This window comes from Spea bombifrons, chromosome 1 (assembly GCF_027358695.1).
Source record: "Spea bombifrons isolate aSpeBom1 chromosome 1, aSpeBom1.2.pri, whole genome shotgun sequence".
Classification (NCBI taxonomy): Eukaryota; Metazoa; Chordata; class Amphibia; order Anura; family Pelobatidae; genus Spea; species Spea bombifrons.
In genome coordinates, this window is record NC_071087.1 from 110194294 (window position 1) to 110220504 (window position 26211).

Consider the following 26211-nt stretch of genomic DNA (forward strand, 5'->3'; position numbering starts at 1 on the left):
ATCTTGATTTCAATGGGAGCACCTTTCTGCCACTGATTGGCTGCTTCAAGCAACCAATCAGTGGCAAGAATTGTGAGACCATGGGCGAGGAGGGCAACTGCAGGGCTGCAGCTTCTACCTCAAGTAAGTCCTTTATTTTATTTGTTTATTCATATTGAAGAATGCATACTAAAATATTCATACTAACGTTTATCCTGTACATGCTGTATAAAATATTTGGCAGAGAAAAGATATTCTTTCTCAAATTAAAGTTATTTCAGGCAACCTCTCTAAGGAGCCCAGCCATCCTGCAAAGATGCAAGATGAATTCCCTATCCTGCCTCTAAAACACACCACAGGAAAGTCTAAAATGCATTCTGCGTGCCACAACCTGCTCTCGCGACCTGGAGTTTCCCTTTGGCGACCCAGAGAATCGTCCCTTCACCAGGAGTCTCTGGGGAAGGGAACCCGAATAGTTTGTAGGTATGGTGTCAATTCTCCCAGTGCCCCATTCTGCTTCCAGAAGTAGATGTGACCTCACCACTGGACAAGACCTCTGACCTTGCTCCAGGCTCCAAAAGCCCTAATTACTTTGGGAACCCATGGTAAACCTACTCCTTTTAGGAAGTATAAACCTGATAAAATTATATGTAGTAATACCAAAATTAGATTCACTCATATATAACCAAAGTAAAATCACATTAATAACAACTAAGACAACTTCCAAAGATATAATATTAAATAATTTGATTATCAGGGGCCACTTTGCCCATGTTTTTGCCCATCACAGTATTACCTGGGGATACCTCTTAGTGTAGCACATGAACATAATCGGGACAAAATACAAACCTAGATTGTAAGCTTGCTTGAGCCCTCCTTACCTCTTGTTTCTGTAAGTCAAATAGTTATGCACTAATTGTTACATACTGTTTATATATATGTGATATATTTGAAACCCTTTTCTAACAAGACACGTTGTTGTCTTCTTTCTGTCTTCATCCCATAACACAGGGTGTAAGTTGCTGGAACCAGATACTTCCCTGTACACTCTGGATACCAGGGGAGGAGCGAACATTGTCCTGTAGTAACCCTGATCCTGGCTTTCAGTGTGCCTGGGAATGTGAACCAAAGGGGCCGTGTTCATGTGAATTACGTTTAACCCAGACTCCGCCTGAGCCTGCGTGTGTTCTGATTTATGGAGTTATAAGGTTTAGCTCTGCATCTCAGTTTTTTTTTTTTTTTTTTTTAATTTTTGAATACATGGCTAGACTTTCACACGCACATTGTAGAGATGCCTTCTTCAAGATTTCGAAAGATTTAATTTTAGCTCAGTAATTTTTCTTTTATGGATGGTTTTTGATAATCCCAATTTTTTTTTGCTTTATGCTTTATTGTGTTCTCCAATTCTCCCATTTTGTTTCAACTTACCCCTAACCTAGTAATATTGGCTGCAGTTTCGAAGTCTAGACAGTGATCAGTTTCTGTTTAATGGAGAGACCTCATCTCTGCAGTTTGTATAGACAAAGGTATCTAGACAACAGATCAACAAGTAACCCCAAACGAGAATGGAAACAAAATCCTACAATGTGTTACTTATTGTGTGGTCACAATAAGTAATTACACTATGATGCCAGGGGGAACAGGGTCTACCTCATCATACCTCCTGAATTGGGTTTTTTTTTGGACCCAAACCCGTTGGCCCTCTTTCCTTACCGATGGTTGCTGGAAGTGTGTTTAACAATGTTCTAAGCCCTACAATTAAACGTGATATGCTTATAAACAGATGATGTGCTTATATATCATGCAAGTAAAATATATTATTCTTCTTAGAAACACATTGTACATCTTAATAAAGTCCCAAGCATCCAACCACACTCCCTAAAACAAAGGTGTCCATCTTTGGCCATTTCATATGTTGGGGAACCAGTGATGATCTAAGTGCTTTAACGGCCAGTGGCCACTAAACGATGGTCATTTTATGTTATTATACTCCTGAAGCAGCTGGCGGCCCCACACTCATGGACTGAATCAGTAAAGGTAAGTAAGCATTTGGTCATGTCCCTGATTGCCAGTCCTGGCCTGCTGGGAGGTATGTATGTATGTATGTGCTGGTTCATATCGTTTGCTTCTAAAGCTATATTTAGAGGGATTATAGGAATGGCTATGCCGCTTCGATTGCAACACAATTAAGAACGCCTCTAGGTAATTGTAATAAATCCAATCATTGCTTTTTTTAGAACTATGTCACCTTGATGCTTTATGAACACAGTGTATCATGCATCGCGTCATATTTCACATTCATAAGTACAGTGCTATGAAAAAAGTATTTGCCCTTTTCCTGGTTACTTCTGTTTTTTACTTCACAACACATTTAAATGTTTCCGGTCATCCAACTAATTTTCATATAGGACAAAGTGCTTTGGAACGTTGTCCTGCTGCATGACCCAACAGTGCTTGAACTTTAGGTCACAAATGAATGGCCAGACATTCTCCTTCAGGATTTTCTGGTAGAGAGCAGAGTTCATGGTTCCATCACTCATGACAAGTCATCATGTTCCTGAAGCAGCAAAGCAGCCCCATATTAAGGTGACCAGATTTTAAAAATTTGGCAAATGGCAAAAAAATCTCTTAATAAACATATTCTCTTCAGACTATATATGCAGTGTATTTGGTATGTGTTTATTAAGTGATTCTATGATATATAAATTATTTAACATATTTTGTCCATGAGATAAAAAAAATACTCCTTAGAATCTTTTGGACAGGGCCAGATTAAGAGCATCATTGGCCTGGTCCTGATGATTTTGGTTGGCCTTTCTATGGAAATAAATAAAATAGACAGAATCTTAACTTCTCGATATCCATGTATACTGGATAAAGATATCAGTGTGATGCTTATGCGATGGGATTGGGAGTACATCAGTACACTAAAAAAAGTAATCACACACGGGATGCCTGAAGTCATAATTCAGTGCCACTAAACCTTTTTAAAAAAAATATTTCAAATTGAAATAGAGTCCTTTTCCTCTCACTGATTTCTGGGCCTAGAAAGTTTTGTCCTCTGAAGTGACCACAAATTCAGGAGGGCGTTTTATCCCTGGATAAGTAAAAATTAAATAGCTAAATTTATTCGTACAATAAGTAAAGTGCCAGGAAACAGATGACCAAATACATACACCAGGACAAGCTTTGCCACACCAATACCCAAACACATATACCAGGACAGCTCTGCCACACCGACACCCAAACACACGTATACAAAAACAGGCTCTGCCACACCGACACCCAAACACATGTACCAGAACAGGCTCTGCCACACCAACACCCAAACACACCCACACATCAGGACACGTTCTGCCCACCAACACCCATATACACACACCAGGACAGGCTCTGCCACACTGACACCCTCATCCGGACAGGCTAAGCTACAACAATAAATATACCCTCCTCCTTTTGTGTTTTTGCCCCCTTGTGTATCGCCCCCACCCAGCACTATGTGTATTTATGCCCCAGCCTGCCCCTCCCTTTAGTACTGATTTATGTAATGGCCCCAGTTGACACTCATTGTATATTGATGCCGCCAGTCCAGATAAAATGCTGTCCAGCAGTATGGAGGATGTATAACTGACTAATTGGTTCCCTTTAATGAGCCTATACATCCCCCATACTGCAGGTCAGCATTTTATCTGGGCTGGTCAGCAATAAGTAAGAGTTATATGTGTCCTGGAAAACATGGCCAATGCTGTCACCCTAATGACCCCACATCCTTGTGCATTGCCCCCAGGTAGCACAACATTGTATATTTATCCCACCACCCAGCCCCCCTTTAGTACTGATTTATGTGAATCACCTCCTTGTGAATTAATGCCCCCACACCTTTGCATATTGCCCCCCCTTTATTATTATCTTTTATTTATATAGTGCCAATAATTTACGCAGTGCTTAATACAAAACATATATTGAAGGGGTAGGACAAGACCAGAATTGACAGACTAAGACAAACCGATACATTAGGTGGAGAGAGCCCTGCTCAGAAGCTTACAATCTTGAGGGAATGGGGTGACAAACATAAGGCACAGAGAAAAGTGAGAGGTAGTGTGGTGTTTTTATCAGTGACAAGGAAGTTCTAGCAGCTAAGATGGTCTGCTTCTCTGAAGAAGTGGGTTTTGAGATGTTTCTTGAATGTTGGGAGGGAGAATGCTGAAGGTTCGTTTGGGAGTAGATTCCAGAGAAATGGGGCAGCCCAAGTGAACTCTTGTAGACAGGAAAAGGAAGGGGTGATAAGTAAGGAGGAGAGCCTTAGCCTATGGGAAGAACGTAAGGATCGAATAGGAGAGTATTTGCTTATGAGGGCAGAATTGTATGAAGGAGCAGTGTTATGGAGGGCCTTATATGTTAGTACCAGGATTTTAAATTTAATTCTAATGGTAATATGGACCCAGTGGAGGATTTCACAGAGTGGGGAAGCAGAAGAGGACCGACGTGGAAGAAAGATAAGCCTAGCAGCAGCATGTAGGACAGACTGCAGAGGAGAGAGTCAAGACAGTGGAATGCCAACCAGAAGAGTGTTGCAGTAGTCAAGACGGGAAATGATAAGTGAATGAACCAGAGTTTTTGTTTATTCTTGGGTGAAGAATGGGCGATTGTGAGAGATGCTTTTTAGGTGCAAGTGGCAGGATCTGGCGAGGGACTAAATGTGAGGGATGAAGGAGAGGTTTGAGTCAAGGATGACCCCAAGGCATCGGGCCTGGTTAGTAGTAGAGATAGTTGTGTTGTTAATGGTGATAGATAATTCAGGTAGAGGAGTGGAGATTGAAGGAGGAATTTAGTATCATGTCAGCCCTGGCACCCAGATTGCATTCACAGGATCTGCCCAATACCCAGATTGGAAGCATAGGACTTGCCATCTTTGCACCCAAACAGCCTGCCTGTGGCATCCTGGCCTCTAACAGCCTCCCTGTGCCATGCCCCCTTACACATCTATGCTATGACACACATTTTCATTAATTTACAAAAATTATTTTTCTCATTCACAGATATTCATTCACTAATTCACATATACTCATTAATTCCCTCAAACAAACATACTCGTTCATACAAGTTTTCTCCATTTGCAGATAACACCTCTCACCATGGTTCACTGGAGATCAGGAGCCTTAGAAATGGCTTTGTAACCCTTTCCAGGCGGATAGATGTCAATAACTGTTTCTCATCTGTTCTTAAATGTCTTTTGATCGCAGTATCTTGTTCTACTTTTTGAGACCTTTTAGCCTACTTCTCTGTGCAAGACAGGTTCTTATGTCAGTAATCATGCCTGGGAGTATCTAGTGAAATTAAACCCAATTATCAATTACATTTGGTTAACTAGTTTATTTAGTTTAGCAAAGGGGGAATTACCTTTTCACACAGGGCCATCTAGGATTGGATAGAATTTTTCCTTCTATACATGAAATCATTATTTATTGGATTGTGTGTTTACTCTGGTTGTCTATGTCTAATTTTATGTCTATATTAAAATGTGTTTGTTTTTCTTAATTTAATCTCAGTTTCTATGTCATCCGAGACATTTTATGCAAAACATCACGATAGTAAAGTCAGAGTGCACACTATACCCTCACAATATTACACAGCTAGACATATTACAACATATCCCGACATATTACAGAATGGTGCACAAAGGCTGTCTGTTCCGACCTATTAGATTGACAAACCCATTTGTAGCCAGACATAAGTATTGAGGTATGGGGTCATCTATCCAGTGTGCCTTGAAAGAAACAGCAAGTCCTAACAGTTTTCCTAAACCAAGAGTTGTGTAGTGTATGTCCGTAGTGTACAGTAGTTGTAATGATTGTTACTAAAGGGTCAGCAGAAGTTTTACTTACAGAGAGGTTGGTGGATAAATGGAACAGCCTCCCATCATAGGTGGTGGGGGCTAATACAGTGAGGGAATTTAAACACGCATGGGGTAGACATAAAGCTATCAGGAATGTTGGGCTCGGGACTGAGACTTTACTTTGGGAAAAATGGGAAGACTTATTTTGCTGTCAAATTCAATGTTTCTATGACCTTATACCATAGCTATATATAGCATTACCGTAAACAGTTTTTAAAGCCTTTAGGAAAATGACATTCTCATGTAGTGAGGTGGTTGTTATTGGGACAGGCGGTATTTCCAGAACACTTGTACCCAGACCTTTCTATAGGATACAGAATTAGTATGAATGGAGAAGCCATCAGGACTAGCCCATAGTGTTTATGTAATCTAGGGTGAAGTCCACATTGCTGCTGTTTGTTGTTGCTTTTTTTTTTTGTTTGTTTACAACAACAATTGTTCGTGGTTACCAAAGGCGATCATCCAGACAAACATTGCTTGCTGTATGAATAAGGAGGGAGGTTTCAGAGTCACGTAAACGTGTTTCTCTTGTTCTGCATTCTCGCAAGTAGACAAACGGGTTAAGTTCAAATAGGAAATCTAGCTCCTCCCACATCCTATGGGCTGATTCTGTGCCTGATGGGCCCTGTCTATGGCAGTGTAAACTAGTGTCTCCTCAACAACTATCAGGATGGGGGATACGGAGGGGGAAAAAGACCCCAACGGGGAAGACGGCCAGGAAGTTACCCCCTTTAACCCTTTTCTTCATGAATTCGACCCCGAAGGCTTCTGGCAGAAAACCAGGGTGAGTTTGGCTGCGGGACAGCCTTAGATGGCTAACTGAGGCAATATTGTGATTCCAGTGGGCAAGCGGGATTAAAATACGTCCCCGAAGACCCTTCTGCAGAGCATTGCGCTTACTGTACTGTGCGGCGGGGGCGCAAATACTGTCTGCGCAGGAAAAATAGCGTTGCTGAGCATTTTGCTTGCAGTGTACAAAGTGGGTTAGGGGTTTGCAGTGCTGAGCTGGGGTCTCGTGATGTGGCATGATCGGATACCTGTGTTAGTTTACATATACATACATACATACATGTATGTATGTATGTATGTATATAGGTGCGCAAGGAGAAACACACAGAGACATTATGGGACGTGTATGACTTCCGCAGAACAAGCTTTCCTGAATAATTGATGATTTCTTGGGACCCGGTGTGGCTCGCCTCTGCAATAACCCGTTTAAGTACCCGGGAAACAGCGCTGTTAAGGCCCATCCGGGCATTGAAAGTGTTAAGCGGAGACATGGTTACATGCCCATGAATGGAAGGCAGAAGCAACTGACTTATTAAGGCCGTCGTGTACGGTGCTTCGCTGCTTGTACATGGGGCTTGTGCTGTGTATTGGGGGTGTTCAGTGTCACTGTGCCTCTCGGTGTAATACTCATACACGCCTCCTCTATAGCTTTGGCCACAGTTTTCTGAATGTACAGTGTTAGCTGAGGATTATTGCTGCTGCTGCTGCTGCTGTCACATGATGGCTGTGTAAGATTGCCACCTGGGCTACTAGCCAAATGTTTTTTGACACTGCAGTATCTGTATGCTCAGCTTTATTAACATGGGCTCTGGCAACGTAATTGGTACCTGAAGGAGCTTAATGATATATAGAGTACATCTAACGGGCAACAAAACAGTCAAAATGTGTCCCCATCTTTGCTAGTCCTCTAGAAAAAGCGACTCATTGACTGGGGAAGAATAAACATTCTGTGTTAAAGATGGTTACTTGGTAATCACAGGCCTGTCCTGCCGTATCTTTGGTAACACAGCAGTGTTTGTAAGCCTCTGTCAGACAGGGGCCTGTATCTGAGGCCTCACCACCCTAAGGCTAGGTTTCCACTTGGGTTTTTGTCCGGCGTTTTTTTCTTGATGAAAAACGCCAGGAAAACTGCCAAGAAAACTGCCGCTGCATTTACCTGCGTTTTGCCGTTTTTTCTGCAGTTTTTTCTGGCGTTTTAGCCTTTCTGTGGAAATTGCTTTTTTTGACCTTAGGCAGTTTTTCCAGCCTTTACAAGTTAGAAGTTTCACCCAGCTAAAAGGGATTAGGATAAATGGCAAGTATCTGCCCTCTCCTGCTGTCATTTACTTGGTAGACCCTTTTGTCTCTTTTCTGTGGTTTGTAAGGCATGCTTTATTTCGAATGTCTGCTCCTCTGGGAAGATTGGCCCCAAATGATGATGCAAATTGTTTGCTGTTGCTTTTGGCACGCAGGATCCGGTCGCGTATGTTTGTTTGTAATGGCATGTTTGTTCCAAATGGTGTAAAATTCAATATGAACCAGTCCAGGACTTTGTTTTGTGTGAAACTGTTTGTTTTCAGCCTATTTCTCGTAGGACACACAGATACTGGGTCCATCCTCTGCATTGTAACTGTGGAAAAAACGCCATAAAAAACGCCAAGGCAATAAACCCACATGGCTTTTTCATGGCGTTTTTTCTCTCCCATAGACTTCTATTGGAGAAAAAAAGCCAAGATTTCTTGCAAAAAACGCCAGAGTGTCAACATGCTGCAGTTTTGAAAAACTGCCACAGAGCCCAAAAAAGCAGAAAAACGCCAAAGAGGACTGAAAAAACGCCAAACAGAAAAACGCCAAGTGGAAATGGCATTTTGCGATTTCCCATTGAATTACAGCTAACATCTGGCTGCATGCGTTTTTCACAAAAAAACGCCAGGTGGCGCTATTGGCGTTTTTATAGGCGTTTTTAGCAAAAAAAACCCAAGTGGAAACCTAGCCTAACTGCTAATTAGTAACCACGGGAACTTGAGCTGTTCACACAGTCATACAAATAATATGCCGTATTTAGTGAGACTATACCTTGTGTGTTATATGGTATGACAGACGTGTGTGTGTTTATATACGTTGAAAGGTGAATATAGACTATCTATGCTCTGTGTCATTGTGTAACAATATTATTTATAAAGTGCTGACATGTTGCAAACACTTGTACGATAGATCCGAGTCGATATGAAGGAACAGAGCATCAGTCAAAAAATATGGACTAAAATATTGTTTATTATTTGTTTTATATGGCGCCATCATATCCCGCGGTGCTGTACACTGGGTAAACAGGACATAACAAGTAGTATATAACTTAACAATTTGACTTACAAAACAACAGGGGCCCTGCTCAAACACACAATCTATCGTTTTGTTTCTTTACATTTTTAATTGGTAATCTTATTTGCCTTAAAGTCATCTTGTAGCAACCTGATTAAAATAGCAACAAAACACTTCAACAGATACAACTATTTTATTTCAAAGTTTGAGAAAGCCATATACGTGGCAGAGACTCACACAATACCTTACATGTCTGCTTTGTCGTCCTGTGTCAGGACTGGTGGTCATGCCAGCGCTTGACCGTATAACTTCCTTTTAGGTAACTTGGGGAAAAGGTAGGTTGCTTCCTACTCTTTGAATTATAAACTACTCCAGCAGGAGGTAGTTTGCTCCTCTTCTCTGATAAGCGGACCTGAATATCTCTTATTTTAAAGGCATACTCCAGCTATTGTATGCTTTTTAATGTATGCTAGCTCAGTGTCCCCTTTTACATTGTCACAGTGTTGCAAATGCGTCGGGCCCTTTCCCTACCCCCAGCTAGCTGCCATGCGAGATATGTGTTTGGCTGAACACATCTCCATGCAATTGTGTGCAGGGATCCGTTCAGCCAATCGGTGAATCTCAGACCATGGAGCGCGAGGGCAGCTCTTACCTCAGGTTAAGTGTTCTTATTAAGTTTGGAAGTACTCACAGGGTACTTAATATGCATTCTATTTTTGTGGTGTGTCGGGAACATTAAACTGTCCCTTTTAAGCCTGTAGTGTGTCACTTTCCACAAAAACAGATGGAAAGCAAATCGGCCATAGGAACACCATAAGTAGGGCAATTGATCTCTTTCTACATGTATGATTTCCAATGGAGATAGTCCGATTTTTCTTTCCTTGGTGCATACATTTGTTGCTCTCTTATCACTTATCGCTGATAACAGCTATTTGCTTAACTGTTCGCACTTCTGAATAGATAATAGAATATCAGAGTATGAAAGAGTGTCTGGAGTGTATTGATTATTTCTTACAAGTGTTATGTTTTGTATACACGTTCCTTGTAATTTTTTGAAGTAACGAACATGGAGGTAATAAATACTTTGACACAATTAAGGGGGACTTTCGTGACAAAACACTTTTACAAAAACAGCCAGCCTTTATTAAACTTACCGGTAGAAATAATTTGAATGTCCGTTCCCCTGCTGGCTGTTGTATTTGTTTTCTGTAATTTTATATAATAGTAATATTTGCATGGGTAGTCAGAAAATAACAAGACAAGCAGCTTGCTGTATGAGTGCAAGCTCCACATAATAAGCTTACTATATATACCTGAAAGGAGAAACATGTCACAAAAAATTAAAGTATTCAAAAACAAGAAATAAAATGAAAAAGCGTGTAAAAAAAAAAAAAAAAAAAAAAAAAAAAAACCAACAAAAACTAATACCAGGGTTACTTTGATCAACTGAGGTACCAATAAGGAAAATGCACAACTATGCTACACAAGGGCATCTTTCTTTATGATTTTAATGTTCATAAGGAAATAACTTTCTGTGGGCCATAAGAGCATTGTGCAAGTCAACACCGTGTGATACTACTTCATAAAAGATTGTACATGCAGGGATCACGTGAAGGTCATTGATGGTTACTGCTTGTCATTGGAAAAGTTGCGGAGAGAGGCTTGGGAGACCCCTCAAACACCTAAAACACATCAACTATTTCAACTTAGGAAATGTTCTTTGTCTTGGGGCAGAGCCGGCCTTAAGTGTTCTGGCGCCCTGTGTGGACTACTCCTCTGGCGCCCCCATCCCAAAAAAAAAGGAAAAATATCTCCCACCTCTGCCCCTTGTCACTATCTACCCCCTCTGCCCCTTGTCACTATCTACTCCTTCTGACCCTTCTCCGATGCTTTAATTTAAGTCCCGGGCAGGCGCCCTTGTTGCCATGGCGCCCTGTGCGCCCGCACAGGTCGCACACCCCTAAGGCCGGCCCTGTCTTGGGGTCACATCAACCACAGATGTGGTTTATATGCTTTGGAACTCTCGCTGGCAAATATGATCTCTTCTGTTGAAGACCGAATTCTTGGACACTAGTGTGAATGACATTATATTTGACAGAGTTGGGTGCTTGTTTGCCCTCCATACGGATATATTTTTTACAATACCATCAGAAGATATATTCCGTCTATTTTTTAAAATACTTTATGCACGTGTCTATGTGTAGCTATTGATGGCCAGTATTACCGCCATAGCTGCTATTTCAATCCGGTCTATACACATTTATGTTATACTTTTAGGCTAGAAATCCCTTTAACAGGATGTTAAGATCTCAGAGTAAGGTTTCCTGTGAAAAAGGCTGTGTTGTCCACCATGTAGTTAACCCTCCGCGTCACCAAGTTAGCTTCCAATTTACAGAGCATTGCTCTTAAACCTTTGACCCGCAATGTTCACTGAGTGAACTGTGCGAGTTTAAACATGTTGATTTCATGTTATCAGAAATGTTTTGTAGAATTAAGTGGAGGCCAGATGTCGCCTTCATGGCCTTTTTCTTTAGCCCCCTTTCTTACGTGGTTGGTGCTGTTTTTGTTTAAATGCTAGTTGGAGACTTTCTGTGTCAGAATACAGATCTTAGGAGGGGAGGAAATCACATTCCAGACCCCAATCCTATTTGTTTTATCTGCATAAAACATTTTTTTTGTTGTTGTTTGCACTGAAATCTCATGATTTCAAATGGTAACTTGTCAAACATATTTGTAATATGGTATTTATAGATGATACTAGACTGTTAATTGCTAGAAAACCCAAGCACAGTCTGCTCAGTTGATGCTCTTCACTGATTCATGGGACATTAAGATGTGTGTATAAAATATATATATATATATGGCCTTGCCCTTGGTGGAAGCAGATGTGCTTCACTACTGGAAAATATAAGGTTGAATAACTTAAAAATTGAACATTATCCATGTAAAGGTAATACAGTAAACCTTATTTAAAACTCTGCTGTGTTTTATATCGGTTAACACTTCTGGCAATATACTTAAGGGAACAGCCTGTAGCCCTCCTGATTAATGCATATTTAAGCAAATAATGTAGTATGCATGTTTTTAACTAGGTTATATCACATGCTGCATCATGCATGAGACAGTCAGTGTTGTGTGCTAATCCCCAAGAGTCTTCCAGGTCATGAACTAGCTTCTCATATAATAGAGGGTCATGAGTAGGCAAGAATTTGCATGTATGTTAAATAAATGATAAAGTATGATGGGGGCTCTTGCCTGAGCTGTATTCCCTGTGTTTATCTTGCAGTTTTATATCCTGGGTGTGATTCTCTTCCCCTTGCGTTTCCTGATGGCAGCCATCTTCCTCTTCCTGATGTGGCCCATTGCTTCTTTACGAGTAGCTGGGCTCACAGAGAAAGAGCTCAGCCGGTCAATCAGATACCGCCGAACGTAAGTCCCCTGCCAGTCACTCAAGGGGAGAGGTTTCAAAACCAACAAGGGGTGGAATTTCTGCATTTAAATACAAAATGGAGGAGGTGTATAGAGTTTCTTGTCATCATTATGGTGCAACACGTTCATTTCTCCCCATCTCTTCCTTTCCACTTCCTATTTCATGTGTCTCCTCCGACTGTACATACAGCATCTTTCATCACCTGATTTACCTTCTGAGTCGCACAATGTTCTTCATGTGTGGCTTCCACTGGATCACCATCCGTGGCCGTCGCGCCTCCAGCTCTGAGGCTCCACTTCTGGTTGTGGCCCCTCACTCCACCTTCTTTGATCCCATTGTTACTGTGGTCTGTGACCTCCCATCCGTTGTGTCCAGAGTGGAGAACCTCAACATACCGGTGATCGGAGGTGAGTTTGACACCTGAGAAGGGTTCGTGCTTTTTAGCGGAACATAGACTACGAAGTATGTCTATCAAGGTTCTTTCTTTTCCTTTTACCTTTTTAATGTTCTGTATTCCTCAGCTCTCCTGCGATTCAATCAGTCCATTTTGGTGTCCCGACATGACCCTGCATCGCGGAAAAAAGTGGTGGAGGAGGTGACGCGAAGAGCAACTTCAAATGGGGAGTGGCCTCAGGTGAGTCAGTTGTAAAGAACAAGAATATTATTTTTATTTGCTTTGCATTATTAGAATGTGTTGTTGCATAGCACAGTGTTTAAAAGTATGTACTCCACATTTATTCTTCTCTAATACTATAGGATACCTAGCTATCTTTCGCTTCTGGTGTATCTGTTCTTTCTTATAACCCGTACAGCATCGCTATCCTTCCCTGCCATATATCTATCATCATCAGTCAATTCAGAAGTCCTTTTTAGTGAGTCAACCCTACACAAACATCTAGAGCTTTGTTGTGTGGAGGTTTACATAATGCAGAAAATCAAGTAAACGTTATATCAGTTCGTGCTGCTTACAGGCCTTTTAAAGAAGTAATAGAATGAATTCATATTATATGCTCTCTACTTATTTTAACAATCTGCTTTCCCCGGAGCTTTAAATTTGACCCTTTTGTTCCCTCATTTTTTTTTTGTTCTCTCGTCATTTAATTTGACTTTTTTGTTTCTGTAGGTGCTGTTTTTCCCAGAGGGAACTAATGGCAATGGGAAGGTCTTGCTGAAATTTAAACCAGGCAAGAAGCAGCCATTTTGTGTTTATAACACTCAACATATTCCATTGGGGTTTATATGATGGTCCGCATGTTAGATTTATGGTAGCCTTAACATGATTGATTGAATGAATGACACCGGGGTTCGACATACAGTCTCCCTTTGAGTTTGTGCTCCTGGTTTTCCCAGTATGTCTTATTGATAGTTTTGTGTGTTGCAGGTGCTTTTGTGGCAGGGGTGCCAGTTCAACCAGTACTAATGAGATATCCTAACAAACTGGTGAGTCCTGTGATGCTGAAAGACTTTTATGATGTTATGAGCACTCCTGGGCCTATTCTGAAGCCAGCTCTTTATTTTTGTGTCATGCATTCTGTGTTAATCCTGTGTATGTATTATTCTTAATTTCTGTTGTGGGTCAGTCGCCCTATAATAGTTATTTTAATAATTTAAAAATAGACTTTTAATGTATGATATATTTTGCATCAAAGCAAGGATGATTTTGGGGAAAAATGATTTTTTTTAATACAGAATTTATATCATATTCCTTTTTATAAATCTACCTAGTAGCTCTAAAGTAACTCAAGGCAGATGAAGTATACTTGGTATATTGTGTTACTCTCCTTTAAAATGAGGTAATGTATTTAAATGTCGTGGGATAGTTATCATAACAAAAAATTCATGAATCTGGCACTAGTCATAAAAAAATCAGTCAAAAAGTCATATTCATATTGGAAATCCTTTCGGAAAGGTTGCCATGTATGTCTTATTGAATTCATGTTTATTTACTTCTTTTAAATGTCAGAATGTACCTTTACATAAAATTGCATAGATGTCTCATTATTGCCAGGCACTTCTCTGTCTGTACTTTGCATTTCAAATTTTATATTGTTCCTTTCTTTTATTTATGCAGCCAGCAACAATCTGGACCTGGAAAGGGAATGGGGTGTAAGTACACCACACAGATTTCAGTCTAAGACATCTTGGTCTTTCTCTTTTTTTTTCCTTGTGTATTTCTGTTTTTTGTTCTTCTTAAGAAATGTAGATGTGGGCTCGTTTTCAACAACTCGTTTCTTTTTTTTAAATTATTATTATTTATGTAACCATTTCAAACATCGGATGCTAATTCTAATATTCAGGACAGCTGTTGACCTATAATCAAATTGTGAGATTAGGCCAGAACCCTTCGAGAATGGTCTAATGGGGCAAACTTTCTGGCCCCTACAACTCTGGACACCTTGTCCATCATCCACACTACAGCTAACTTGAATATTAAATTGCTGTCGTGGGACATTTTCCAAAATATTCACTACCTGTTGATGCCCAACTCTTTTCCATTACTGTCCTTCCTGATCTTTTTCTTTTCCTTTTTTCATTTAAAGTATGCCAGCCTCAGATGTGTTGTCCTACTGCCTGGATTTTAAATATCACACAACCTTAATGGCGCCTTGCTCTTATTTTCCAGCTTTAAGGTTCTCTGGCTCACAATGTCTCAGTTATACATCAACCTGGAGATAGAGGTGAGAATGCACCACTGCCTTACTTATTTCAGTTGTTAACCCATTCCTGTTAGTTTACAGCGCTCGCATTTGTTCTGATAGCTCAGTCAACTCCTCCTGTCTGGAATATATCGCGTTTTGGATAAAATTGTGTGTTTCTTTCATTGCAGTTCCTGCCTGTTTATCACCCATCACCTGAAGAGAGGTCAGACCCTGTGTTGTACGCCAGAAATGTGCAAAGAATAATGGCCGAGTAAGTCATACTATGGTATGGTTAGAATTGGAGACTAAACTTCTGTAACAAAGTTAGTGAATTAGGTTAACCCTAATGAACATGTGTATATAAACGGCAAAGAAGAAAATGTTTTTCTTAGGTCTATTCATTTTATTTTTTTTGCTTCCCTTAGAGCGCTTGGCAAGCCAGCAACAGAATTTGAACTAATGGGTGATACACCGGTAACGCCTATTGGACACCTGAAGGTGGCAGTGGACCCTAAGATATGGGAAATAGGCAAAATACTGAAAAAGGCTGGGTGAGTGAGCCATGGTTTCACCCTCATGTGATCAGTACACAATATTGCTTATCAAGGACTACTCAAGGATTGTTCTTGAAAACAGAACAAGAAAAAATATTTGGGTTTGAAAGAAGCATCTGCAAGATTGTCCTAATATCGTTGGCAATCTTAATGTGGCAAGTACAAGTTAATCATACTCACTCTTTATACCTCAATGCAGAAAGACAATATGGCATCTAAAAGTGCAATTTCCTGCCACCTCTGAATTTACCACATTGATACAAACGATAATATTTAACCTGAAGTATATAAATTTGGGGCTTATAATGTGTTTAAATTGAGCTTTGATAGTCCTGCTGGAGAACACTTAGGGTTACCTGGTCAAATGACTTAAGAAAACAACCAGCATGTAATCGCGTAATGTGGAAGTTGAGAAGTACCTTGGTGGGTTATGGCTATCGATGGGGCCAGTGCATCTAGTCATGGTATGTGTTATCTGTTTCCCTCCACAGGTTCTCCTTTGACAGTGTGCAGGGGCTGATTGATCTTTGTCTGGAAGGGGTGTGCTCCAGGGTTGGTTTGGATGAGCTGGCAGAGAAGCTAGACATAAGGCAGAGCGATGTAATCTCTCGTGTATTCAGCTACTTTAACAAGGTGTGAGAGACTGACGCTGCCATGGCTTGCACCATGTGTCCGTATGACTGAGTTTAGATTTGACAATGTGTTTAAATGAAGCTGTACCTGCTACCTTTAAATTTTTCCTAAGCAATAAAGTTTTGAGTTGTGTTGAAGTAGTATGTTTACGCAAAAGTAAACATTATCACGTAATATTGAAAGCTCGCATAAATTTACTTCCCGAAAAACTTTTATAAATGTCTCCCTTTTGGGGCATAATTTTTATAGATCTCCTTATGGTAGGCAACTCCTTAAAAATACAAGGGCCAAATGTTAGAAACATGGGAAAGACAAATTGTCCTTTTTAGTTTTAATTTTTCAAAGAAATGCTTTTCTGGACGCTCTTATGAGTACGCAGCCAAGTTCCCCTATTTATAGGACATTGCCTCTTCAAAGCTATTTTTTGCATTTGTTGTTTCTGGCATCTTCTGCAGCCTGAATTTGTGGTACATCTTTACACTATTGTAAAGCTGACCACGCTCAATAAAAACACCGCCATGAATGTAGAGACAAAAACAAGTATTACACTATGACATAGTCTATAATCTATGTATTATTTCTAAACTCAGGATGCAGCAGGGATGATTGATTTCCGGGAGGTCTCCTTGGTGCTAGCGGCCCAGGATGCTACACGATCTGCAGAGGAGCTGGCAAAACTTGCATTTGATGTAAGCATTATGTCTGTTTTCACTATTTTTATTACTATTCCTATTATTACTATAAAGCACGTTCAGAGAAGTGGTCTGTTAAATAGAAAATCTAGAATTTGCCTTTTTGTCTTTCCACTTGGTCACCTATTTTCTTGCACCTCCAGCTCTTCTCTGTCCGAGATGCTGACGGATGCTTCATCCTCTACGGCGATGGATTCTCTTCTATTTTGCGCTCGCTTCTTGGTACTCCTCCCGCGGATAGCACAAAAGTCTATGCTGAATTGTTGACCCATTCTGAGCCACGAGGCCTGACCCGAGGTGAGGACACAATTACCTTTGTTATAAGATTCTGGACATATAAAGGGAAATGGGATGCACTGATATATCGTTGGCTGTACCGAGTCAGAAAACTCCTTGAGCTAATGGGGAGCTCAATGTGTGTTTTTTGTTTTTTTACTAACTTACTATGAAAGATCAGTTTTCCTGTGCTCTTCCCCGTTGCTTTCAAAGCAAATATATGCGGAAAGATATGTCAAGAAGGGAAGAGTACACAGGAAATGATTAATGTAACATTATTTGTCTTTTTTCTTTTAAGATGGATTTTTAGGATTCGCCATGCGTCACCATTGTTATCGTCATCTCTTTCTCTTCTACCTACGCCCACCAGCTTCAGGAGGACGTCGAAAGCCACCACGTGCCCAACAGAATGGGCGCTGTGCTGGGAAATATACTCCCGAAAATCAGTGCAAGTTTGAATGATAACAGGGAGGGCGGGGATATTTTAATGGGGGGGGGCTGGGGAGGTGAGGGAGGGTAAAACTCCAAAACAGGGGGTAACGATGAACAGGTCTTTAAATTAATATAGGATGCTGGCCTGTCCATGGGAAAGGGACTATTTTAAACGCTTATGGGATACATTGATGATATAAACTATTGTTTTGCAGGAATGATTGAAAAGTATACACAGCTAAGGGTGTTCCTCTGAAGAGTCACTAGCTAGCAGCCAATGTTACCGCAGATTATATTGAAAGCAGGGTTAAGCAGCAATATTCTGCATGTTTTTAGAAGCGAATGAATGGTGATTGAATGTATTATTTTGGGGAAAGCGCGCTGAAATGGATGCAGATTTTGGTAATTAAAGAGGAGCAATATTCTGCATGTTAATAGCAGGTGCAGATTGAGGGCGGCAGTGATGCCCCGAATATATCAGCTCTCAGGGAAACAGCCTCCCCTTCCCCCAATAATATTTTAACTTTGTATTTTACTTGGATATTTTGTTCTTGAATGGCCCCTGTGTATTTGCACCCTTGTTACAATTCAGAATGATGATTATTTTTCATAAAAAATAATAATAAAAAACTTTGTTCTGTGATTCTTTTAACACTATGTGTTGGTCCATAGTTCTTTTAACATGCAACTGAACTACTATTTTATTTTCAGCCAAGCCACACTTTCTTGTTGCTTTGTCCACCTAAGGCAACATTCATTTTTGGTGCCTTGTTCATGAAGGGCTGAGTTGGCCCAAGGTGGGGCCAGATATAACCCCCCCCCCTCATTTTCTTATCTGCTCCTGTTCGGGGGCAACTTGTGTTAAAAAAATAAAATTATATATATGTGTGTGAGGTGTGGAAGCCAAAAGATGGTCAAATTTTTCTTCAGCAGGGGAATTTGTGGACAAAAAGCAGTGATAAAAGTTTGCATTGTGAGGTTCAGAGTCCTTCTGCATTGTTGATATTGGTCCTTAGTCTGTTCTTCAATGGTATCGTCAACGTACTGGCAGGACACCATTACGTTTATTGCTCATCACCAATATGGAAACAAACATACTGTCTGCAGTTCTGTAAATGAATTGTTGTTTGGCTGGCATCAGGTGGAAAATGGTGAGTAGGCTACAGGCAACAATTCGCAGGCTGCTGATTGCAGAGAGAGATAATTGAAAGACGTGTATGCTATCTCAAACTAGTACCTCTTATAATAGCTCTTATCTTAACAAATAATTATTACTCCGAACCTTCAAAAACAAGCCTAAAGATATCTGCGTAAATAAAGTCAGAAACAGTGTAGGCTAATTGTGATTTATATAGCCCAGCGTCCTACAATGCTCTCAGTGCTGTCCACTGAAGCTGTAAAAGGCTTTGACAGAGTTTTCATAGGATTAGAGGACACTTGATAACGGTGCTGTGCCATGTGGCTTTTGGGTTGTGTTGTTCTGCCGCTTCTACTCCCACTCTACAACCATAATCGAGGTTAATGGATTAATCCTGATCCAGGGTGTATTAGGTATTGCCCCATTTGTCCCTCAGCTGTTTCCTCTTTTTATTGGAGTTGCTAGTCTGCTATTTAACATTGATTCATGATTGCATCGCCACCACAACCTTCCATGAACTTCCTGCATTTTCAGATGACCTTATGTGAACAACCCTGTATTTCACTTCCAAACATATTAACATTTTCAAAGTAAAAAATCAGAAATACTTTTAATTTCTTCTGTTTGGATTTTGGCCCAGTCTCCAGTGACTACTTTCCCACTGATGTTGTGGTTTTCCTGTTAGACTGCTTAAGCAGCTTGAAATTCCCAGATATACCCAAGCTGTATCAAGCTTTTCTTTATACTTTGATGGAATGGTTACACAAGATCAATGTGGCAGGCTCTGCACAAGGCTTGGAAGATTTACATTCAATTCTTATAAAACTTTCATAATATATGTTCCTAAACACGTTTTACACCATTAATGGGACACTTCAGCCATCATTCTGCAGAAACCCCCATATGCATTTGCCTGTACATGTATGCATTTGCTTCCAGCAGCCTGGGGTAAAGATGGCTGCAAAGCTTATACATTGCACCAAAGAGGGACAGCGTTCTATCATACGCTTTTTTTGTGGGCAGCAGGTGGGCCGGGAGGTTGCAGGATGTGGAAATTTATGTCAGCCTTAAGTTAAGTGTTTGCCAGAGGAGCGTAAGCGCAAGCGCTTAGAGGTTTGTTCCGGACACATGGCCTGTTATGAAGAAGGTGATGATTTTCTGCAGAAGAAAGTTACTGGTGATGAAACGTGGGTCCACCATTACAAGCCAGAAAGCATGATAATGATGTAAAAGTGGTGCATCAGTGGCCATCTGTGCCACCAAAAACATTGTTTGCTGATGGCGTTAAAAAGTTGGTACGATGTTGGGAAAATTGCATCGCAAAGGAAGGGGACTACATAGAAAAGTGATGTCATTTGTTTTAATATAAATAGTTTAAAAAAAATAGTGTGGAAACTTTTTGAACATCCCTCGTACAATCCACCAGGAAAAATAGGACTTCTCCCCCCTTCGAGTACAGATAAGCTGGAAGGTGGTGGGGGATGCAGATGTATAATTCCTAGGGCTGACCTTGCTTACCTGCTTCACTGGAGCGGCTCTGGGGACATTTTTTTATTTGGTATCTTGTGATTGTTCCAAATGCTGTTTGACAAGCTATTTTTATCTTGGCATTTTGTTTTTGTTCTGTGAGGAGATCAGACGAAACACAACAATGACAATTTAAAAATAGCTTCCTCAGTAAGCTCTCATGAAATATAAAAGTAAGTAAAACATTTTAATGGCCATGTAAACCACGTTGGCCATTCTGAGTTTTAAGAAGAGCTATTGCTAATGTGATCGCATAATGCTCCCCAATGGTAATCCTGCAATTATCAGAGACTTTATTTTTCCAGAAATTGATTTCAGAGCTAGAACAAGAAGTTCAACAAAGGAGATTGTAAAAAAAAAAATTGCTATTGGGCATAATAATTGCCTGTTATATTTCTACGGAGGAAGGAGTAAATGAAAATCTGATCTGCAATTTGTTTTAAAAAGACATCCATGGTCTTTGATTTTCATGTAGATCCCGAGAAAAGGAAGTTATGACGGACGTTAACTTTTTAGTATATGTCTTAATTTAGTTTGTGAACTGTAAAACCGAACAGCGATAGAAACACTCCATGAAGACGAAATGATCAAAAAATATATAATATATAAATGTAGCTTTTATTTGGATGCTTGATCCCATATTAAAAATTGATCTAAGAAAAATATATTCAAAAATACGTGAAGAAAAGGAAATATCATACCAGCCTCAAGGAAAGAGAAACTGCTTGACGCGTTTCGCACAACAGGTGCTTTATCAAAAGCTTCTGAACGTTCGGTTTCACAGTTGGAGTGGATGCTCCTTTCCTCCTGAGCCCCCGTGTGAGACACTTGCTTTCGCCTTATTATTTATGAATTAATGACCATTACTGCACCTTTCGTGCACAGCAGTGGCAAGGAAACACTTTATATATATTTAGTTTTTTCACAATAACGGATTAATCTTCAGTTGAACCCCTCCACCCCATCTTCTGAACGCTGAGATAAACGTATATATCTCACTGTCACAATATGGGCAATTGCTTAGGAATCGTCTTTCATTTTTCTGTGAACATATCTAATTTAACACTTTGGGTGCTTCGGGTCAGGATATGTTTTGTTTTTTGTTGTATTTTTTTGTTCCCTGGGGCTAATCCTTGAAACCCTTTGATCTGTTTTACTCGCCTTTTCCAAACTGCCCAACCATCCTGCGTTTGCAGGCAGTGAGTATTAGGAGCTTGTTGGGGAGATCCTCTGAACTTCCTTGACCATCCTGGGGGCTGTTAAATTGATAGATGTCTGTGCTGTTGCAGCATGGACCTCCATTGCCGCTCCCACAAAGTCACCTCACAACAATTGTTTAGATAAGTTCAGCAGTCCTGTCTTGGATCTCAAGTCACACAACCACCAACGTAGGTTAAGATTAACAAACACTTTATGTGGTATTTATATAATGGCTGTGTTCTTTCTGTGTCCCAATTATGGCTTTTTTTTATCCGTTTTTGACAGCACTAGATTATGCACACAGAGTGTATTTTCTGGCAGGTATATACCGGGCTATTTATATGCTAGGAGAGCATTCCACTTACCTACCACCCTCTCACCCTCTGATTATGATCTCTTGTTCTGACACTTCTCCTCCTTGGAAATAAACTTATGTCCTATACCTTGTTAAATCCCTTTAATTTTTATTTTTTTTTACCATATCTTTTCTCTTCCAAGATTTGCGTATTGAGATCCTTTGGTCTTGTCTGACCCTCCTCTAAACTGTCCAAAATGTCAATATCTTCCCGAGATGGAGTCTTCAGAACTTTACACAATGCTCTAAGTGACGCCTGACCTGAAAAGTGACAGAATCACCTCTCTTTTTGCCACTAATGCCTCTCACTATACAACCTAGCACCCTACTTGCTTTTTCAGACGCTGCATATTTGCTTAATTATTATTTTTATTTTTTTTTTATAGCTGCCAAGCTTTTCTTTTATATTCATCCGTCCGATATTCGAAAAAGAAAAAACAAAGCCCAGAGGTGTATATATTTCAGTAAGTTTTTGGTGTTCAGTTCACAATAAATGAAATCAGTGCTCATTTTGCTGATAATATTCAACCATTTGAGAGCCAGCTGCAAGAAATGAAGCTTACTGCAAAAGTCCTTCTTGTAATCTGGTGTATAGATTCCTATGGCTTGTTCAGAGTGCCTTTCAGTTTATCAAGTAACTTAATTTCAGCATCCTCGTGAATGCTGCTGCCTTATGAGATGAAAACACTTTCTATTTTTAGAACTCTGATTAAGCTTTATTCTGGCACATTTGTTCAGAAGTTCCATTACTGACCAAGGAGGCACCATCAAAACCCAAGCCTGATAATGTATAATTCATTTTATTTTATTTCACATCTGCCAGGAAAAATATTATCTTTCCTTGTACAATTTGATTATTTTTGTTAATGTGATTTACTGTCCTGGAATTGTTAATTCAAATAGCTCACTCCTCCTAACTCCAAATGGCAAACAGCCAAAAGGGTTTCAGAGGCGCACACAAAACAAAATCATTTTTTCCATATGTATCAGAAGAAAAATCAATACAGATACATTACTGAAAATCAAAGAGACCATGATGCTTGTGTATGCTTATCTAGTCCTTGGTTGAGTTTATTAGAGTGCAATGATGGCTATTGGCCATGCATTTGTGTTGTGCATTCTCAACACTAATATATCCATTTAACAGTGGAGATATCTACATTCTGCATGTTCTGAAGCCGGCCATCTGATAACACAGCTGTGCTGGCTTTACATACTTTCTTTTGAGAACTTTTATTTTTCCTTTCATTGTTTTGTTTTTATTTTTTGGGGCATTCCTTTGCCTAGGCAAGGAGGCATTCCCACAACTATTTCAGTGTATCTAGATCAGTGAGAAAGGGTTCCTAATTATACAAATGTACTTATGTTTTGAGAAAACACTGGTTATTCTTAAGAAAAATATGAAGGCTACATTTCTGAAAAGCAGTTGTGGCCTTAGTGTCTTAAGAGATACAATGGGTCGGGGAGTTGTACAGTTGTGCTCAAAAGTGTACATACCCTGGCAGAAACTGTGAAATGTTGGCATCAATTGTGAAAATATGACTATTGATCATATGAAGCCATTTATTATCACATAGTTATTTGGCTCATTTTTAAATCATAATAACAGATATCACCCAAATTGCCCTGATCAAAAGTTTACATACCCTGGCAGCAACTGACTATTGATCATATGAAGCCATTTATTATCACATAGTTATTTGGCTCATTTTTAAATCATAATAACAGATATCACCCAAATTGCCCTGATCAAAAGTTTAAATACCCTTGAATGATTGGCTTTGTTACAGACACACAAGGTGACACACAGAGGTTAAAATGTCAATTAAAGGTTAATTTCCCACAAATGTGGATTTTTTAATTACAATTAGTGCCTGTATATAAATAGTCAATGAGTTTGTTAGCTCTCACGTGGATGCACTGAGCAGGCTAGATACTGAGCCAGGGAGAGCAGGAAAGACCTGAGTAACAAGGTAGTGGAACTTTATAAACATGGAAAAGTATATAAAAAGATATCCAAAGCCTTGAAAATGCCAGTACTGTTCAAACACTTATTAAGAAGTGGAAACATTCAGGGATCTCTTGGGGGAACCAAGCCAAGGTCAGGGAGACCAAGAAAGATTTCAGCTACAACTGTCAGAAGAATTGTTTGGGGCACAAAGAAAAACCCACAAGTAACTTCAGGAGAAAGACAGTGTGGTGGTTTCAAGGAGCACGATACGAATATAACTGAACAAAAATACGGTAAGCTGCATGGTCAAGATGCCAGAAAGAAGCCTTTACTGTGCTTCTAAAATACTTGCATCAATAGAAATACTCTTACCTTGTCTTCTGTATGGGAAGCCGTGCGCCTCCATTCCTACAAAACATATTAGGAGCAAATAAGCAAATATCTGACTTTTTGTATAACTCTTTCCATCCTTTCACTGGTAGCCTTAGTGCTTTATTTACATACATCAGTTTGAGAAATACCATTTTAATCAAAATTATGATCACCAAAAAGGATGTTTTATGAACCAGAAAACACTATTACTAATAATACTAATATAATTAATGATTATTAATATTTGCATTGTGACTTCCCAATGACTTACAAAGAACGTTTTCCTCCTGGTATCTGTTTAAAAAGGGGTGTTTGCTTTCAATGTGGATCAATATAATTAAGAATATCTTGGAAAGGTTGAGCTTGAAGTACTTTTTCTTATCTTTTTTTCAACTTTACTCTGGATTCCTTTATATTTTCTGTGCATTACATCATTAGTATAGGACATGTCCACGAGTGTTCCAATATGCAGGTAAAACTATGCACTTTTAGTTTGCACAGGACATGCATTTTTAGATTTTATTTATAAATATTGAAAATTCTACAACCCTATATCTGTTAATTCCCTGTGAGAATCCTTTCCTCGTTAGGGATTTGCCCAACGAGATGTATGCCAGTATTGAATTTAGGCTGTCCACTTCCATAAAATGAATGCTGTTATGTGGTTTAGTTGATGTTATGGGACAGTTAAGCTTTAGTAATGTGCGCCGATAAAACCTCGTTTAACGGCTCAATGATCTGGTATGCTTATTGCCTCTGACCAAAGGAGAACCAAGAGCATAAAAACGTGTTTTAGTTAGACTTAATAAACCATGTTCTGTTGACTTTGGACATGACCAACTTTCCCATGAACAATGTTGTTTACTGTTACATACTTGTTTAGTTATTGAAAAAATATACCGTATTTGATATTTTGTGCATAGCTATGGAAATATATGAATATCACACCCCTCTACCCTCATATAAATAAAATATTAGGTGTAATAAGCCATGCTGGTTGATTATAGGGCCTATACTTGTTTACACTCACGCTTTCAGATGTCTGGTTAGTTTTGTATTTACCCAAGAAAAAAAATACTATAGGAAAATCAAAAGGCAGCTAGAAAGAATTCACTTGTGAATCGATGATTGTTATATGGGAAGAACATTATTTATTATGAACTTCCTTGTCTCTGAGATGGATTCAGTATTCCAGTAAGCACCATGTTGTTCCATGTCGTTGTGAATGGTATCAGGGGCACTTTCAAGACAGGATGGCAGAGGATGGCAAACTATTGTTGAATGGTTTTACTGTTTTGTTTCATTGTAATTTCCCTCTTTCTCATTCACAACTCAGGAAAAGCAGAGCTTACTTTTGAAGCCATATTCCTGCATGAAACCAAATGTATGACATAGGACTACAAGGAGGGCAGTCGTTTTTAACGGGCTCTCTCGGCACATGTTATCATGGGATCCATTTCTTGTTATAGAAGGGGGTTGGGATTTAGATAGAGAAGAGATTGTGAATAAGTAGGATGAGGGAGAGGAGGGAGATGCCTCGAGCATTTCACAGAAAAATTATGCAAGCTGTTTCTCCATCCAACATGGGCTCTGTGTCAATAATATGTACTGATGATCCATAAAGTACTTGCATCTAATATGGCACTTAACACAAATGTTATACTAAAAATGGGCAAACATAGAATATGTTAAGCCTTAGATGTCCTTTAATTTTAGGTCACCGGTCATGCCTTCAGATGTACCAGGAGCATCATAAGGTCAGCACTCCAGGCCTTTCTGACACCTGTGAAGACAACACGGTTGTGTATAGAAGTGTCTGTGTGCTAAAAGGGGAGCAGTTGCGCCTGTTTGCACCCAAGTATAAGATTATCAGGGTCTGAAAAAAGCAGTTTTTCACTGCCTATGGCAAAACAGATAATGTATTGAATTTATATAATTGTATTTCAAACTATGTATACAAACATTTTATATAACTGTATTGCTCTAGACATGTCTGCCTCTCTGTCACTGACATAAAAAATATTATTCACGAAGATATTACATTTGTAAA

At 39.6% G+C, this 26211-nt stretch overlaps 1 protein-coding gene across 1 annotated transcript; it reads left to right on the top strand.

Moving 5' to 3' along the window:
• The first annotated feature begins 6485 nt into the window (after window positions 1-6485).
• Window positions 6486-17832, top strand: LPCAT4 (lysophosphatidylcholine acyltransferase 4). Its single transcript, XM_053468506.1, has 14 exons — window positions 6486-6659; window positions 12249-12391; window positions 12582-12799; window positions 12914-13026; window positions 13516-13576; window positions 13774-13832; window positions 14464-14498; window positions 15016-15070; window positions 15220-15302; window positions 15457-15582; window positions 16077-16218; window positions 16809-16907; window positions 17054-17207; window positions 17485-17832. Exons 1-14 carry the CDS (start codon window positions 6546-6548, stop codon window positions 17646-17648), a joined length of 1566 nt encoding a protein of 521 aa, XP_053324481.1. The 5' UTR covers window positions 6486-6545; the 3' UTR covers window positions 17649-17832.
• Window positions 17833-26211: the final 8379 nt, after the last annotated feature.